General features: G+C 40.2%; 1 protein-coding gene across 1 annotated transcript in view; it reads left to right on the top strand.

The window, feature by feature from the left end:
- TNFAIP8L3 (TNF alpha induced protein 8 like 3) overlaps nt 1-19,234 on the top strand; it is a 57,777-nt gene extending 38,543 nt beyond the window's left edge. Inside the window, exon 2 of the mRNA XM_038420491.2 lies at nt 17,146-19,234. Coding sequence (XP_038276419.1) covers nt 17,146-17,708 — 563 coding nt within the window. The 3' untranslated portion in view covers nt 17,709-19,234. The remainder of the gene's footprint in view (nt 1-17,145) is intronic.
- The last annotated feature ends 619 nt before the right edge of the window (nt 19,235-19,853 follow it).

The raw sequence follows: 19,853 nt of genomic DNA, 5'->3' as shown, positions 1-19,853 counted from the left end.
GAAAAATTGGGATTGTATGCCATGAATCTGCTAGGGTGAAGAAGGTTCTCCTTCTACTAATGAATCCTCAATCATATGAGCTAACTGTTCTGAGCATGGACAGTATGATGAATCCAGAAGCAGCCTTCATCCAGAATCAGAGATGATTATTCAAACTGGGAGCTTTCCCATTTTTGGGGAATAAGAGACTGGAATTGACTGGATTGACTATCTCCCTTGTAACTCATCTTTGTCAGAACAAGATTTATGTACAACTGCACACTCTAATTGACTATTTTTTTTTAATTCAGAAAGCCAGTAGAGCATCCGTTTAAACAGTATGGATGGATGGATGGATGGATGGATGTACGTACTCCATTTTAATACCTTTTAAAGTAATGTGTTTTGCTCCTTTGCTGATATTTAGAAAAAGTCTTGTGGGCAGGCCCAAAAGCAATATCCCTGTATTTACTACTTCTCTTTGCACACTCTTGCCTGCTGCCTTTTCTGATTCTAGTACTCCTAGTCTGAAAACAAAGGATTGATTGAAGTTTGAATTGCCACTGCATTACACAGCGCTGACAAATTGAGTTTAGATTTCTCGTTGAGCACTACAGAAGCATGCAGACACTTAGACTTAGTCTACAGAGATTTTGTATTGGTATGACCATTTCAGTTAGGAGTGTGATTTTATTTTAACCAATACACCCCCTAACAAGGACACAGTTATACTGGTATTAGTGTACTGATATAGCTTGTTTCCTTTCCCACAGAGAAATAACGTATACTGCATAAGCCCATTTATAGCTGCATCCATGCTATACCAGCACAGTCAAGGCCATACAACTCTCGTGTTTAGACAAGGCTATGATGAAATTGTCTGCTGTAAGCATCTAAAGGGATCTCAAAATTTCTGTTAGAATAAAACATTTTTACATTTAAGCGAGTGATGAGCTAGCACACAAAGCTAGCAATGGTCAATGCCGATATCAATAGTCTCATTGGATCAAAGAGGGAAGAGATCTTCAAGGCTGCTAGATTCTTACACAGAGATCTTCAGATCTGATTTACAATCTGTGTTATAAATTAGAGGAACATCAGCTAATCAGAATCCAGAGAAATACAACTGTCTGCTTTAAATGACAATGAAAATCTCACCCCTAAGTATGTCCAGTCCCAAGGTTAGAGCCTGGACCAATATCCCTGAACCATGTTAGGTCCATTTACTATATGTTGTAAGTGAAACAAAACAGTTATTTTAGAATGTAAGGACTTGTCTACATGGGGACATACAGGAAAATTAATCTGGGTTAACTAAGGCAAAATTACAAAAGATGATATAATTGCTGTCCTGCAGTCAATCATAAGGGAATCAGGGGACACTCTGTGGCTGGGGGAGAGTTGCTGCTCATTTGGTGAGAGGTGTGTGGTTTGGGTAGACCTGTAGCTGGCATCCCCTGAAAAGCTACACTAGCTGCAGTAACTCCTGCACACTTTCCCAGTGCTTTAGAGCTCCCTTAGATACTCTGTGAGGCTTGGTGAACTCCTTGCTATCTAAGCCCATGAGCTGTGACTCCCCACACACACACTTTATGCTGCTCAATTTACACTTGGACTGGAAATTGTTACTGTGAATTACAACGATTTGCATCAGATAAAATAACCTAAAGTCTTGCTGTTGTCTCCAGTCCTCTGCGAGATCTACAATTATGATAGAACAAAACAGAGTGAGACAAGTTCATGCCCTGTGAACCTCTCAGGGCAGGAGAGTCTCACAAACTTCAGTCCCCTGTCAGCTCATTACAATAAAATCAGCAAGGGCAGCAGAGTGACAGTGCAACATGCACATCCACACAATGCCTACATTGGGTTTAGCCTGCTTTAGGAGCAAAGATTTTCACACACTTAACTCTTACATTGGGAGAATTTAAAAATCCATCATCATGGGACATTGTAAAGTAAAGTTCAGAATATTATTCTGAGGGGATGGGTTTTACGCTTATAAACCTTGAGAGTGTGCCTTTAACATGTGATTCGTTGAAAGACAAACATCTTCTGTTACATTCCTTGAGCAAGGAGCAACAATATCCATTAATGGAAGCTAGGAGAAAAAAGTTTGGTACCATAGGTCAAAGCAGCTTTCATACATGTTACTCCAGTCTGTTGGTTCCAGGAAGGTTAACTATGTGGTCACTGCCTTAACTATAAGGGCCAAATTTTCTAGAGAGCTCAGCACTCAGCCTGTCTAGCTCTTCGGAAAGTCTGGTCATAAACATCTATTAGGATTAGCACTAAATAGCAAAGTAACTTATTTAATGTTTATGAAAATTATCATTATCAGAAAGAAGAGGTACTACAATGAATAATGTGTTTTATTTGAAAAGCAGTATTAGTCACAAGATTGTAAAGGATTTATCATTGCTTAATATTCTCAGTGGCAAATTACCCTTTGGCAGGAAGATCATTTCTACTCTTGATAATTACCACCTTTGGGGGAAGAGGTAGGGGAGATCATTACCTATTCTTCTTTTAGAAAGATCCATGAGAGGTTTCCTTCATCGTGACAGTTGGCCTAGTGTTCATTACATCCCTGAGATTTCCACAGAACTCAGGACATGTCTTTATTGAAGAATAAATACTTCTGTCATGACTATTAGGAGTTTGTTATTGTCCAGTCATATAATTTTCACAACAGGACATTACAGCAACAAGTATAATTTTTCTTTAAAGAAGATAATTATCCTTATAATTAGGTGTCTGTTACACAGCACAATAACTTCTAAGTGCACATTACATCACAAGATAAATGTATTTCTTGAAAGAAAGCAGGTGTCTAAGAAATATCATGATGGGAGGAGAAAAAAAACCAAAAACCAAAATATTTTCAAAAGATTCAATTGAAGCATTCACAGCTTAACGCCCAGAATTTACTATGGTAAATATAGTAGAGCATAGCCTGAAATATCACTGTCAGTTATTGAGAGGCCTACCCAATTCATGGCGTCTACTAAGGTTTTAAAACCTCTATGAAGTGTTGTAGCTGTATTGGTCCCAGGATATTATCTTTTATCACTTCACCCACCTTATCTCTTTAAAAGTTCGACACAGTGGTGTCCGTGAGTCACACATGTACATCAGACAATTTGCTATAGTAGTTAACACATTTCACCACAGTGGTCACCCTAAAAAGTCAGTATTTACCACATGTTGCTGAGATATCACAGTCATTCCCTATCTCAAAGTACAGAGAAATGCTATAATATCTCAGACAACACGGTGTAGCAATACCTAGAGACCATCTGGGTGATAGAAGCACATTGTATTGCTATACGTGCAATATGGGGAGCTAAATCTCATGTATACAGCCCTGTCTGCCTGCATAGAAGGAAAGGGGATAGGTCATGGGGTGCTCACTGTGTTAGTGACTCCTCCTCAGGAGATTAGCTCTTTCCAGGTGCTGCACCCTCCTCTCATGGTTTCTTCACCCATCCTGTCTCGCCCTGCAGCCTCTTTCACTTCAGGAGCTGCAGTTTCCTCTTCGTGAGTTGGCTCTTCAGCCAGGTCACTGTGGTCCTCCCCTTTCAGAATATCAAACTTTTCCAAGGCAAACTGCCCCAGACAGTCCACTCTCCATTGTCTGGTGTGCACCACTTCCCCAGTGGCTGGTAGGGGAACCCAGGCCTGCCCTCTACTCTGAATTCCAGCTCAGGGACCTCATAAGCAGCAAAGGTCTGCCCTATTCTATCCCTTACTGCTTTTCTCCTGAGCCTTTCCTACCTTTCCAGCTCTCTCCCTTCCCTGGGTTTGCTAGCCTAAATGCCCTCCTCTAGCCCTAAACACATCTCACTTCTCCTTGTGAGAGACTGCAGCCTACTTCCCTGCTGCCCCTTTCTGGTCTCAGCTCCTGGATGTAATCCAGGCCCCTCCTGTTCCTGTCCTGTCCTGTCCCATTTAATCAATATCTGCTCTCTGGCTCCTTCCTAAGGTGCAACCTGGGGAGTTAACTGGCCTACCTGACTACCTTAACTCCTTCAAGTCTTGTGTGGGGTGGACACCCCATCACAGGGGGTCAAACCTGGCCATTGCCATGCTGATGGCTTCCTTCCCTGTTTAAAGAATGCAAAGCACATGAATTATGGCTTCCTTTCACATCTCCTGCTCCCTGCAATGAACCTCTACTGGAGCAACCCTAATCTGTCCTGACTACTCCAGGGAGGTAGACTGTTGTTTTGATTTGTGGGTTTTTTGGCTATAGCTACAGCATAACTACAATATACCATGAAGTGACCCCTTTCTGGCTTGGTGTTGTGGCATATTGGGGGAAAACTAAGCTGGAGAGTTCAGAGAAACTAGGCTTTGGCAAGCATGTGTTGTTTAGTCTATTACTGCTCGACTTATTGCAAACTTCTCCCTGTTCTAATTCTTGCCTTTGATGTGCAAGTTCATGTTCTTTGTGTATTTACTCCTGTTAAAGTGAGTGTTCTCTGCTCATTAGGGACATTTTTCTTTTTGACATTTGTTTGCACTTGGTATCAAAATAATCTTCCAGTAACACTGAAAGTATTTAAATATTTTTATAAAGTGCAGGGTTCAGTATATCTAGAAGCATTTTTTTAAACTTATAGTAAACAATAGATTGGAATTTATTGCCACACTAGCCAGCTGTACCCACTCCTTCTTACAGCTACTGGGCTTTTCCAATTAAGGAAACAAGCATGGCTTGTTTTTGGTGTGTGTTTATCTTGGTGTATAAACAAACACTTCCACGTGTTTAGTTATCAACCACCAAACTTTAACCAATAGGTGTTTTGCTTCTTTGGCTGATACAGGGAACACCATACCTTTCCTTATGTCATACACATACAAAGTCAAAATAGGGTTCACTTGAAAGTCAGGTTTCACAGAGGCTATTTCCTACTTTGTGATTAAATAATGCTTTTTTATAGTGATTGTGGGTATTAGAAAGGATTGAAGGGAAAAGTAGCCAATTTTTAATTTTGCTATTTCCCTGCTTATGGTAGTGTTGCTATTTTCCAAATGCCCAAATCAGTGGGTACATACGATTAATGGTGTTAGTGTGCCCATATTTGGATGCTGCTAAGCTCTCCTCCGCTTAGTTGTGTACCATAAAACCACCATTTTAGTTTTTAATGCGTGGAGGTTCTTACCTTACAAGGTTTTGCAACTTTCACAAATAACTTCATTGCTTTTGCTTGCTTGAGCCACATTTACGTAATATCCAAAACACCACAGCTGTATCACTTATGAAGCATTTGATGTTTAATACTTCCATTTCTGGTACAATGGAGCTGGGCTAATAGTGTACGATGACAAACCTCGCAGTTAAACCTTCCTTTGTCGGAGTTATTTCCTAGCTCAAGTCCTGCACATAAGACTCTTGCCTGCAATGTCAAATAACGGTGGTACATAATTGCCAAATTGTGTCAGTTTTTAAGTGGATTCAATTAAATAGATTCTTATGAAGCTCACACTGTGGGTCAGTTTCATCTTTGGTAGAACTCCATTCACACCAAGGGAGCTCTATAAGAGATGAATCTGGACCAATCATTTTAAAGTTAACCATAGGGCTGACGTTTTCAAAGCCATCTAAATGATTTGGACATCCAATTCCCATTCAAATGAAATAGCATCTAGATCCCTTGAATATTTTAACTGCTGAAATGTACACACGCCGCATGACAAGGTGGGGCGAGCTATCATCTTTTATTGAACCAACTTCTGTTGGTGGAAGAGCCAAGCTTTCCAACCAACAGAGTTCTTCTTCGGGTCTGTCAGCCTGAAAATTTTTCTCCCTCACCAACAGAAGTTGGATTCATAAAAGATATTACTTCCCCAACCTTGTCTATTTAATATCCTCAGACCGACACAGCTATGCTGCATGCACACTTAGAATGGACAGATCTATTCTCCCACTCTCTGTTCCCCGTATTTATTCAAGTATTGATTATGGGCTCATGAGGGAGAAGAGCTGTCTAAAGCAAGATGCTGTGCAAATTCTCTCACATGGCTTTATCAGACTACCTCATTCCTGACCCTCTTCTCCCAGCACCCTTAGTTAGTCCATGCCTGGGCCTCTCTTGAAGAGATGATGCCAGATGGTGAGCTGGTTTTGTAACATACACAAAATATAGGAAGACACAACCCAGTTCATTTCCACTTGCAGATCAAGTCTGAATTTCAACTCCTATCTCAAGACATAAATTATTCCACTAATCTATTGTGCTAGCTAACCCCATTCACTAGTTGGCCACGAAGTGCTTTTTTATAGTGATTGTGGGTATTAGAAAGGATTGAAGAGAAAGCAGCCAATTTTTAATTTTGCTATTTCCCCGCTTATAGTAGTGCTGCTATTTTCCAAGTGACCAAATCAGTGGGTACATAAGATTAATGGCGTTAGTGTCCCCATATTTGGACACTGCTAAGCTCTCCTCTGGTTAGTTATGTACCGTAGTTGTGTCTTGTCAGTCCCAGGTTGCTATGTGTAAAAAGACAGTTTGATTTCATGGGAACATATTCATAATAGCAATTTAAAAGCTTTAGAAGTTTGAGCATGGGGCCCTATAGACTTGCACATGTTTAACTGTCCTTCTTTAAAAATTACTGATAAATTCCATCTGGTCCATAGGATTTGTTGGTTTGAAGTTGTCAGACACATGGAATATTTCTGCTGTGCAGATCCTGCAGTTACACCACAGTAACATGCACACTAAGAGCAAACAGGCTGGTTGTAGTGTTGTCCTACAATCACATTTTGAATACTTTAACTGCTCCTTTTTCTACCAGATCCTGTGTCCTACTGCTCATTTCTACAACCTTAATCTTAACTAAGATAAAGGTCACGCACAACTTTACTGGAGCTGATAATGGAAATAAATTAATTTGCAGTGCACTACCACTAACTACCTTATCTAGAACTCCTAGAAATAAAGCCATGGAAGTCATTTACACAGCCTCTCCTTTCTAAATCCATGCTAGCTATTTTTTGTTGTACAGTCATGATTCTACCAAGCAGCTCAGTACAATTTCTTGCTCACACTTAATATTGAGTACATTTAGTACAACAGTTTACAAATGGTTAAAACATGAATAGATGTTACAGATAGGGATGAGCCACAGTTATAAATAGGCTTGGAAGGATTAGATTTTTATTGGTAAATATCAAGTTCTTCATACACAGAGAAACCAATAAAAATATTTACATCAATAATAGACATTTACCGATAAGCAACGTAAGAAAAATTATGCTTGAGAGCTTTAGAGTTTGATTTAAAGATATTTACTTTGTATATTTGGAAATGTGATGTTGATAATTTTAGTCAAAGGTTTAATGTGCCCTTAATATAAAGTGTAACCTATTTCTTTTCCATTACATTCAAATTAACAAATGTACCTAACATTTATTATAATCAAATCCACTTCTAGCAGGCATAAGTTACTGCTGGAAATTTGATGGAATGCCCACTTTTTCACTAGCTGCACTATTGTTAACTCCATTCTGTTCCTTATATATTAAATATGTTTTTTTTTTAATTGAAGCCTTTACATATTCATGAATATCTTTTTAAACAAACAATTTAGGTAGGAAATGGTTTTTAATGAGACACTATGGTCCAGTTCCTCAAGGGTATTTGCAAATAACTCTCATTAAAATCAATGAGAGTTAGGCACCAAACTACCTTTAAAAATCTGGTCCTTGGTAATTACCTCTACACGCTCATGTGCCCTTTTTACCTTTAGCTTGAGGTCAACTGAGAGCTGAAGACCTGTGCTTATTACGCTATAGACACAAACACAGACCATGGCAGTGCAAGCTTCCCCTTTGTAACTAGCACCATGTTGGGGGATCTGGGTACAACCAGATAGTCTCATGACATTTAAAACATGAATTGGTCTTGCAGTGTGCATGAGATCACACTACATTTTAACCATGGCCAGAACCCCTGCTTCAGCCTTGGGCTTTTACAGGTCTAGAATTGTTTGGAAACACAATGTGTAGTGTCCACCCTGGGAGACATCTTTGTTGTAAAAGGGTCTCCTAACATGGTTAGATTGACCGCCTAGATGGGCGCTAACAGCCACAACTCCCATTGTGATCAGCTAGATCAGGGGTTCTCAACCTTTTTCTTTCAGAGGCCCTGCCCCAGCATGCTATAAAAGCTCCACCAGAACTTCTTTTCCTGCATATAAAAGCTAGGGCCAGCATTAGGGGTTAGCAAGCAGCGCAACTGCCTGAGGCCCCATACCACAGGGGTCCCCAAAAAGCTAGGATGCTCAGGCTTTAGCTTCAGCCCCAGGTAATAGGGCTCAGAGCCCAGAGCTTCAGCCCCACACAGCAGGGCTTCAGCTTTCCGCCATGGGCCCCAATGAATCCAACACTGGCCCTGCTTGGCGGCCCCCCTGAAACCTGCTCTGGTCCCCAGGTGGCCCCAGGCCCCCCGGTTGAGAACCACAGAGCTAGAGGGAAGAAAGCAGTGTAGGCCCCTATGATTGTTGATTAAGTTACCTAAATTGCCTATTTCACAGTTCTCAGTATCAGACATGCAAAAAGGCTCTGACCAGGCACATTGGATCAATTGTAAGGCAAAGCAAGAAAATTCTTTTTTATCCATCCTCACATAATAGGAGGATGCCAATGCAGTTATAGCAAACCCAAACACGAGTCACTCCTCGCCAGGTCCACGCTACAGTAAACAGGGGACCGGCTAGCACAGATTCCCTGTCTAGCACGGAGAGGGATTTTTGTCTGTGCATTGTATTAGCCTTATCCCTACCTCTTGTTATCATTCTTTAGCAGTTTCTCAGGGAAGAAAAAAAAAAACCCATCCAGACCTCTCAGTTATTGTACCAGCAACAAACTATGCTTGAACACAATTGCTGGTAACATGGCTTTATATTTCACGTGGACTGGGTCTGAGTCTGTTTCCATTAATAGTCATGCAGAATCTGCTCTGTGAATTGTGTTTCTGGGAGTGTGCACCATTTCTGGTAATCCATACAATGTGTATATAATAAGTAAATGCATATTTACATGCAAATAATATAGCTGAGCACTTAGTCCTAAACATTTTGTACTCTATTCAGCCATCTGGAATCAAAATATTTTGAGAATATTACAGATGGTCTTTATTTTAGTTTCAAAATCTCTTAAAACAAATATAAAGACTCTTTATAGCCAGTCTTGTCTCTACAATTACCAAACTTTTTCAGCATCTCTAATATGTGCTTTTGGATCTTTTGGGTTTGATTCGCCATAGTAGATATACATGTGCTTACATGCCCTTTTCATCACCAAGTGGGCACTCACTCCTAGAAAGAGCAGGAAGCTTTACTGGTGCTACCCTAACCTGAAGATTTTTCAGCTCTAAACTTTGGTTGCAGCTCTTAAGGAAGCCACTTCAGCTTCAGTTCCTGGGTGATGTAGCCGCACTCCTCCCTTTTCAGACTATTTCCTACTTCTAAATGTGACTAGTTTTTTAATCATTAATTGTATTCTATCAAGGACCTCATTCTGGATGACTAATGCAGAGCAGACTTCCTGTCAATATCTTCTGTAGATATACAGTGTCATTTGTGTCTACAAAGAATGATAAATGGCCAAAATGGATGTTGGTAAATGCCTTGTTCAACATCTGTATGGCCAGCAATTGGCAACCAGTTTATCCTCTCCTAGCTGTTATGATCACAAAATACATATAGCCAAACAACTGAATGTCTCATTGTTATATTTTTATATATGCCATTATTTGCCTTCATCAATGGGTGTTGAGACAAGAAGTGAAGGAAGTTACCCATACACTGGGCAAGCAGTTGAGTTCTGTGCATTTACATGAGCAGAAAATTTAGCTGGCTGTATCTGTCACAGATGGAAAAATGCAGATAGGTAAATACAATTCATTAATTGGTTGGTAGATCAAAAATCTTTCAGGGCCAATTCCACTCTATGTCCCAGAGGGGGGACGTTTTGGCTTTGGATAGCTGATTTCTATAAGAAATATAAGCTAGACAGCTCTGTATTGGCTGCGCATATGAGGATGCCAAAGAACATTTACAGTTCCAGTGAAAGTCAGTTATTTACACTTAATAAACTGGCTTCTGCTATCAGTATAAAGCAAGTTCTGCCTTAAATTCTGCCCTCTTTGCTTAAACCAGGTCTTTGTATTTTTGATTAATTTATCACAGCTGCAGAGATGCAAATCTGGAAAGCCACACTTTCTGGAGGATGGCAGATTACTAGAGAACAACAGTTTAGTATGAAGGTTTCTCACAAAATATTTCTGATATACAAGTCATCTGAAGTTTTAGGGATCTGCAGTGCAGATCTGAAGTCAGAAGTAGTCGCATTTCAATAGATGCTGAAATGTCAAAATTCCTAATGCAATCTAATCATTACCCAGCTACAAGCGGTTTTCTGTAGGTTCAGTTATTAAGGGTCCTAAAAGGTTAACAGCATTTATAGAATTGTTTGTACTCTGTTCTGTTACTCAAGGGAAAGTAGGAGATAGAAATAATCTATGTGGCAAGCAAAGGAGTTATATTTTTGAAGAAAGCACAGCTTAAGGCAGCAAGATAGGACTTCTAGAGTAAAACTTTGTTCCCCAGACCTCATTAATGTCTGAAATCTAATCAGTGTGGCTAGCTGTCTGTGATCTTTGAAAGGCAATCATTGGCTTGGTATCTGAGCTCTGATTAATACTTGGAAGCAGGAACCCAAAACAAACAGCTCTCTCTCAAACGTTTATATGTTCAAATATTTTAAAAAATCTGAAGTTGGCTCTTTGTCCCTCCTGTAGTGGCTATTCAACAGGGTTTATGAGTCTGCTACTGCCTCCTACTTGGTCTTTTAACTCTACCCGTAGCAGCTCAGGCTTTTACATCTAGTGGTCTGGGGTTTGCTCCCTGCCTATGTTACTTATAGCATCACTCCTGATATTTTAAAAAGATTTTAAAAATCCACCCACCCACCCACACCAGACTTTACACACTCATCTGAATAAAAAGGCTCAGTCTTGATTTCTTCAGACAAAGAGTTCTACAGCTGAGATCCTACCACTGCAAATATTGTGGCCCTCGCACTCAATTAGACTAAATCTGGTTCGCTCCAGCAGCGCTAGCCCTATGGAGTGTACCTTATCTATATTTTAATTTATATTAGGGCTGTCGATTAATCACAGTTAACTCATGTGATTAACTCAAAAAATTAATTGCGATTAATCATAGTTTTAATTGCACAGTTAAATAGAATACCAATTAAAAATTTAATATTTTGGATGCTTCTCTACATTTTCATATACATTGTATTCAGTGTTGTAATTGAAATCAAAGTGTATATTATTTTGACTACAAATATTTGCACTGTAAAAATGATAAACAAAAGAAATAGTATTTTTCGATTCACCTGCACTACAATACTTGTGTGAATCTTTGTCATGAAAGTGCAACTTACAAATGTAAGGTTTTTTTTTTTTAAACACATAACTGCACTCAAAAACAAAACAGTGTAAAACTTCAGAACCTACAAGTCCACTCAGTCCTATTTCTTGTTCAGCCAATCGCTAAGACAAAAAGTTTGTTTACATTTACAGGAGGTAATACTGCCCTCTTATTTACAATATCACAAGAAAGTGAGAACAGGCATTTGTATGGCACTTTTATAGCTGGCATTGCAAGGTATTTACGTGCCACATATGATAAACATTCGTATGCTCCTTCATGCTTCGGCCACCATTCCAGAGGACATGCTGCCAACGAGTGCCGACGACAGTCGTTAAAAAAAATGTGTTAAATTTGTGACTGAACTCCTTGGGGGAAAGTTGTATGTCCCCTGCTCTGTTTTACCTGCATTCAGCCATATATTTCATGTTGGATGATGACCCAACACATGTTCATTTTAAGAACACTTTCACTGTAGACTTCACAAAACACAAAGAAGGAACCAGTGTGAGATTTCTAACCAACCCAAGGTTTAAGAATCTGAATTACCTTCCAAAATCTGAGAGGCATGAGGTGTGGAACCCGCTTTCAGAAGTCTTAAAAGAGCAACACTCCAATGCAAAAACTACGGAACTTGAACCACCAGAAAATAAAATCCACATCTGCACATGGGATCTGACTCAATGATGACAATGAACATGCATTGGATTGTTATTGAGCAGAATCCATCATCAGCATGGACTCATGTCCTCTGGAATGGTGGATGAAGCATGAAGGGACATATGAACCTTTAGCTCATCTAGCACGTAAATATCTTGCGATGCCAGCTACAACAGTGCCATGCAAACACCTGTTATCACTTTCAGTTGACACTGTAAACAAGAAGTGGGCAGCATTATCTCCTGCTAATGTAAACAAACTCATTTGTCTTAGCGATTGGCTGAATAAGAAGTAGGATTGAGTGGACTTCTAGGCTCAAAAATTTTACACTTATTTTTAATGCATATTTTTGTGCATAATTCTACATTTGTAAGTTCAACTTTCATAATAAAGAGATTGCACTACAGTGCTTGTATTAGGTGAATTGAAAAATGCTATTTCTTTTGTTTTTTACAGTACAAATTCTTGTAATCAAAAATATAAAGTGAGTATTGTACATTTATTGTGTTGTAATTGAAATCAACATCAAAAATATTTAAATAAATTGCATTCTATTATTGTTTAACAATGGGATTAATTTTTTAAATTGATTACTTTTTTTTAATCGTTTGACAGCCCTAATTTTTATATGGCAACTATGCCCCTAGCATCCAAGCACATGGCTTTGGAATGTCATGGAGGACAAGGCCATTTCTGAAGTAACCAAGTCACATTAGGTTCACAGCTTCGTAGACTAGGAGCAGGCCTTTGAAAGTTGTTGGGAGGTACAGAACCAATGGAGTTCACAGAGCAGACAGGTGCTGTGTCCTTCTTAGCCAGCATTGTCAAGCCTGCAGGAAACGTCACAGCCTTGTGATAACTGTGGATGGCCTTTAGACAGAATGAGTTACAATTGGCTCTTGCCCAAAGGAGACAAAAGCAAGAATCAAAGTAGCCTATCAAAGCGGAGACCCATCTGCGAGGAAACTGTGGCCCCCTGTGAAAAGAGCTCACATTCAATAAAATGTACATTGTTCAGACAAAACAATCTCCCTGGAATCGCTGCAAGCTGTACTGTACTTTCATGACCCAATACTGTACTCTGAGATGTAAATCTTATCAAATTGCCATAGTGGTGACATAAAATGTTATGTTTAAAGCCTACTGGCTTGTTTCTTATTTTATAAACTCCCAAAGTTATCAAGTCAGTATAAGAAAAAAACTGCCCTGATAAAAGAGAGACTTCAAAGACATTTTCTTTTAAGAAAAATGTTTAATTAGAAAACAATATTTACATTGAAATATAAAAATCTTAATTTTATTACTTCCGTTTTGTCATTAATATGCAATATCAAACTAATTTTTCAGCCAGCCTTCATCTAGCCTCCAATATTGAACGCTTGTTTTAATGTGTGCAATTGACTGCAGCTACAGACGTTATGTGCAGCTTGTGTATATATGTACCCATCATGAAGCAGACTCCCTAAAACCCTAATTTACACACACACGCACGCTTGTGTGCACAAAACGGGGTGCACCCACATTGCAAAACTGATTCTTTGCACATGAGGGCCCACCCAGTCCAATTCCCGTTACCTTTAAAACTAATTGGATTGAGTCCCAATGAAGGCCAGATCTAAGATGATGGGCTTGTATGTTTAGATACGGTGCAGAAAGGCTATCAGAACACTTCATCATGGATGAAGTAATCTGAACAACAAATGTACATTTTACCAGTGCTAACCATTGTTTCCTATTATTCCTTTCTAAAATGTTTCTAAAATGGTAAAAAGAGGCTGTTTAAGACTAGGAATTTTAGCAATAGCTGTGTGGAATAATCCTTTTTAAAATACCACCCTTAATTCAGTAGTTATCAGATTAAGAGCTGTTTGCACTAATTCATGTCACATTTAATTCAAAATTAGTCACTCAATTTGCATTTTGAAACACACACCCTGCACACACATACACCAAGCTCTGGTTAATTACACAGCTCTATTAGGCAACCAGCAAAGAAATATAATGCTTGAACATTCAAAGCTTCAACATCTTCTATTTTTTAAACTAGTAAAAAAAGAGCAAAAGTAACTGAACAGCCAATTTTGGAATAGTCAGAAAAGTATTTCATATGTTTTGGTATCAGATATATGGGGTAGTGAAACAGTTCTTCTAGAAAATAACTTGTTCTAATTCACTGTAATCTCAGAATCATGTTCTCACTGTATTTTAGTAAGAATCCAAAATAATGAGACTCAAAATATCTGAGACATGAAAGTGCCAATCTTCAGCGGCATTCAGCAGCTTTACATCACTCACTCCATGCGAGCACCCCAAAACTGGGATAGCCATTCTCAGGAGGATCATTCCAGTGCAAAAGGAAGCCTCTAGCACTGTAGTGCTGATGTAGCAGCCAGCTGTGCCAATTCAGATACTTCTTAGAGATGGGGAGGAGCAAATTCCAATTCCCACTTGTCTCCTCTCACAGGAACCCCAGGGCTCTTTCAGCTAAGGAGTCCCCCCCTCCTCTCTTACCCACACAGCACATGAGCAGGTGCTGCCAGGAATAGAGTTCTGAAAGAACTCCCCACACTCCCTGTGCACCAGATCACAGCAGTATTTGACCCAGCTGACCTTTTATAGGGACAGGTGGGTGGTCAGGCCAAATTTGAGCAGTGTTGCAACGCTGTGCACCAGATCACAATCCCACTCACTGAAATTTGGCTGAGCTGTCTTTCCAGCCATACAAAGGGGTGGCCAGGTCTCATGTCAGTGATGTTGGGACCACACAGCCAGAGCAATGCTCCAGACCATTCCAGCAGCAGCCATCACACTGATTTAGTCTGGGGCCACTGTTCAAAAGCGGTCAGGCCATAGTCCCCCAGCTCCACAGAACTCTAGGACTTTGAGCAAGCACAACCCCCACCAGCCAGCTCTCCTTTATTGGCACTACTTGTAGCAGCTCCTTTACCAGCTTCTATGGCTCGAGTTACCCTGGGAACTATTGACAGATAATGTAATTTAGAACGGCCTTCAGTCCCATTATTGGAGAAATTCTATGGTTAGGCCCAAAGGAGGGGAATTTCTTCAGTACTGGAATAGGTCTTCAGGGGTCAGCCTAGTCTCCCTAAAGGGCAGCAGCCTCTGAGAATCTATCCAGTGACAACTGCTAGATACTGTTATTGACTCAAGGCAGATAGTGCTCCAATAAAGTTCCCTACCAACCATTTGTTGGAAACACTACAGCTTGTGCATTGGGGTTTATGGGGCACTACCTGCCTTACATTTGCTGGAGCAGGAAAGTGAATGACCCCAAGGTGGGGCACAAGGGGAAGAGGTCTGGGTATTCACTTTGTAGGTATTGCTGCAAATGTACATAGATTCAAGACTAGTCTCAGCAAATGAAAGCTGTTTCTCTGTAGATTCTCCAGGGCGAGGACTAGGCCTTCATTTGAGTTTGTTCAGCATTTAGCACATGGTAGGTGCTACCAGAAACAAAGTACTTAGTCCCAATCTCTCAAAGCAGCACCTTCCAATGTACCGCACACCACGATGAATGTTGCAATAATACCTTGACTGCTGAGTTACTGACTTGTGAGAGAGATGAAAAAGAAACCCCATTTCACCATTGTTTCCCTTTTAAAAAAAATGTATTACCAGGTTTTGCTTGATTTCTCATCTTCGTTAGAGGGAGCTAATTTATCCTTTCCACTCCACAAAGCGACCAAGAGTCACATTAGAGCTTTGTTTTTGCACCAGTGACAATAGCATTCCACTTGTGAAAAGTTAGTCTGTTAATTTAGAGTCAAATCCTGTCCTTGGCGACATCCAAAGTTCAGATAAGTGAGGATCCAGCTGGTGTGGAAGGAATCCCTCTTCCGTGGCCATGGAGCTGTTCCACAGGTACTATTCTACTGGAGTCTCAGAATCCTATGGACTCCAGGGATGCAGCTAGAGAGAGAAACATTAGCTGTCCAGTTTTCTGTGTTACTCCCCTATTCCTGCTTCAGGCTAGCAGTTCATTGTATCTTCACTCCCCTCACTTTTGGCCTATCTTATTCATTTAGAATTTACACTCTTGGGGATGGGGACAGTTTCTATGTGTTGGCGCAGTGCCTAGCAGAATGGGACTCCAATCTCCATTGAGCCTCTACAAGCTACTGTAAAATCCAAGATACCCAGGTTTGATGATGATGGTTGTTATGTAAAAAACTGCTCAGATATTTTTGTTCTGCAGGAGAAATTCCTACAGAAGCTCAAATACAAATTACTCTGTAAAAGTCAGTTTCTCAAATTAGGCACATTGGCAATGAAAGCCAAAAAGGCACCATTATTATAGATTAAAGACATATAAATGTATGTTTATGGATACGTGCAGTCAGTTCTTCTAAAGATGCTGCCTAATCATTTTAAGCATGGAGCAATAGTGACACCCAGTGACCGGATCTGTAATTCTTCATGGACCTTATATTTCTCAACCACATTTAATCTTAGATTTCAGAGTAGCAGCCGTGTTAGTCTGTATTCGCAAAAAGAAAAGGCTCTAATAAATTTGTTAGTCTCTAAGGTGCCACAAGTACTCATTTAATCTTAGAGTGTCTTTGACAGGTAATTTACATTTCTGTGCACATTGTCTCAACAAAAGCTTTCAGCCGAGAAAGCTTTAATTTTAAAGCTTTGTCTATTTTAAAACCAAGAATATGCATCGAGTTTTAGTGTTTGCAAAGGACAAAATAATAAAGTAAATGTATATCTTGAATATTCAATTCCTACCATCTACAACCGCCCCCCTCCCTCCCTCCCCCGCCCCAGATTTTAGGAATCAAAAACTGGGATATTGACACTTAAGCTGCTGAGGCTTTGAGGACTGATGGAAAAACAATATTGAAGACATGATCTATGCTTGCATATCTAATGCACCTATCTCTGAAGTATTCACTGAACATATCAACCATAGGCATCTTATAAGTGTGGCTAACAAACAACAGGCTGTATTAAATGTTGTTAATTTGCCACTATATGCAAAGTATTTCCGAAGTGCAATCAACTTTTGCTTTTTTTTTTTCTCCTCTGCAATAGGTCTCGATTGTTTCAGTTCAAAGAACCTTGCACTGCAAGCACAGAAAAAGCTCCTAAGTAAAATGGCTACCAAAACTATGGCTAACATGCTCATCGACGACACAAGCAGCGAAATATTTGATGAGTTATATAAAGTAACTAGAGAACATACAAGGAACAAGAAGGAAGCTCACAAAATTATGAAGGACTTGATTAAAGTGGCAATAAAAATTGGGATCCTCTACCGAAACAATCAATTCAACCAAGAAGAGCTGGAAATCGTAGACAAATTCAGAAAGAAGCTGAATCAGACAGCCATGACAATTGTCAGTTTTTACGAGGTAGAATACACCTTTGATAGAAATGTTCTTTCAGAACTTCTGAATGAATGTAAAGACCTGGTGCATGAACTGGTAGAGCGACATCTGACGCCCAGGTCCCACGGGCGTATCAACCATGTCTTCAATCACTTTGCAGATGTGGAATTCCTCACTGCCCTATATAGCCTTGATGGGGATTGCCGACCATACCTCAAAAAGATCTGCGATGGAATCAACAAACTACTTGATGAGAAAGTCCTTTGAAACTTTGCCTTTTACAAAACAAAAACTCATTCCTAGAGCTGCAGCAAACTGGCCATACTTCGTGAGTTGTGGCAAAGCTTGTGAGCTTCCTTCCTACCATCCTCCTATTACATGGACTTAATCAGAAACCAGCATGTGCTCACTTGGCTTATTATGAAGAAAAAACAAAACAAAACCAGAAAGCTACAAATTGTAATTCGCAGTTCACAGGGATTTCAGCCTTTTCAAAGGAGGGGAGTCAATGGGGCTGCTGATGCTTATTATTCAGAACAAGATCACAGCACATCCTAACCTCAGTATCTGTGTTGGGGTCTTGTTGTGTGAAAATGAACCTAAACTCAAGACACATGGCAGCATCAAAGATAGAAGGGAAAAGGCAGAAAGGGTGTTGCATGGAATTGACCCCCAAACTGTTCTTGTATATGTTTTTATTATTCCTAAAAAAGATCTCCAAGGCTTAGGGATGGAAAATGCGATTCTGATGGGCACAAGTTCTCTCCTTTCAATAGTGTCAGGAACCGATACGAGAGCACACCTCCAATTTTGCAGGTGATTAAGACCATACTGGAGAGCAGAAATTTAGAAAAGGGGGAGAAGTGAAACGAGTAGAGAAGCTTCTTTAAGAAGCATGTTCCCACTGGAGATTTTTGCTTTGCATCTGAGACTATAAGTGAGAAACTTTTATTTTGATTCTGAAAAACAGCTCAGTGACTCTAAAGTCAAACATAATGAAGAAACTAAATAATGAAGTACAACATTGGCTTCAGTAATAACATGGGTCCCACACCATGACATCAAATAGGCTTAGATTAGAGGGCCATGCTACTTCCTCTGCAATTACTGTTTTCAGTGCCAGAGCATAGATTTCCTGCTGAAGAACACTATGATACAAGAGCTGAATATCAGAAAGGAATAGCGATATTATTGGATCAATGAAGCCATCATCTGTCTCTTCCTTCTTCACTGAAACACCATTTCCATCTGAAAATAGCAAAAGCCCTCAAAAGACAATATTCAATGTTTGGAACAACTTTTCAGCCTTGGCTTAGCGTATGTCCATCGTAATTAACTGTGTTTACAGTCAAATAGTGAAGTGTGGCAAACAGGGGGGACCAAGCTGGTATTTTCACAGTGCCATCTAAGTATAGAACATCCACAGCTCTATAACTAGGGCTTGTTAACATGGGAAAGTTATGAGCAACACCAAGGACCTATTGCATCTTAAGCTGATACACATTAAAAAAAAAACAAAAAAAACACCCGAACAAACATACCAACACCTATTACAGAACAAGGATGAACTAAAGAACTTGCAGAAAAATTACAGTGGTTGCAACAGCACAACTGTCCTGGCAAATATCCAAATTTTATAATCCCCAGTCCAGAGGATCACAAAAGAAAACAGCACGGTCTAGTGCTTAAAACTACCAACTCAAGCTCTGCCACTGATGTCTAATCTTTGACATGTCACTTAGCTTCTCTGTATCACAACCCGTAAAATTTCCCCTTTATAAATTGCTCTGAAATTATTGGATTAAAAAAAACCCACTATATAAGAGTTTAGCCTTGCTATTAGGAAACTAAGGGCTTGGATACACTTGCAAGTTAGAGCGCATTAAAGCAGCCCCAGGCGCCCTAACTCATGACCCGTCCACACTGTCAAGGCACTTAGAGCACCTGGACTCTACAGCTGGAGCGCTCCTGGTAATCCACCTCCACGAGAAGCATAACACGTGCTGCGCCTCGGCTGAAATGCCCCAGCATCAATGTGAATGAGGTGTTGCATTACTGCGCTCTGATCAGCCTCCGGAAATGTCCCATAATCCCCTTAAGTCAAGTGGCCACTCTTGTCATAGTTTTGGAATCAGCTGCAGGAATGCGGATATGCCCTTTCAAAGCTGGCTGCTTATCTGCTCCAGGACAAAGCAACCATTAGTGTGGAATGTTGCTTGCTGTGGGGGGGAGGGGGTGGCAAGGGGAGAGGAATCTGCTGCTGTCTGAACTTACAAGACAGCATGCTGACATGCTATCAGCCCCCCAAAAACGCACTCTTCCCCCCCCCACATACACACAACACACTCCCTGTCACACTCCACCCCACCTGGGAAGCACAATGCAGCCACTTGCATGCTGGGATAGCTACCA

Source organism: Dermochelys coriacea, chromosome 10 (genome assembly GCF_009764565.3).
Source record: "Dermochelys coriacea isolate rDerCor1 chromosome 10, rDerCor1.pri.v4, whole genome shotgun sequence".
In the NCBI taxonomy this organism is placed as follows: Eukaryota; Metazoa; Chordata; order Testudines; family Dermochelyidae; genus Dermochelys; species Dermochelys coriacea.
Note: the sequence above shows the minus strand (reverse complement) of the source record. Positions and strands in the feature narration are given on the sequence as shown.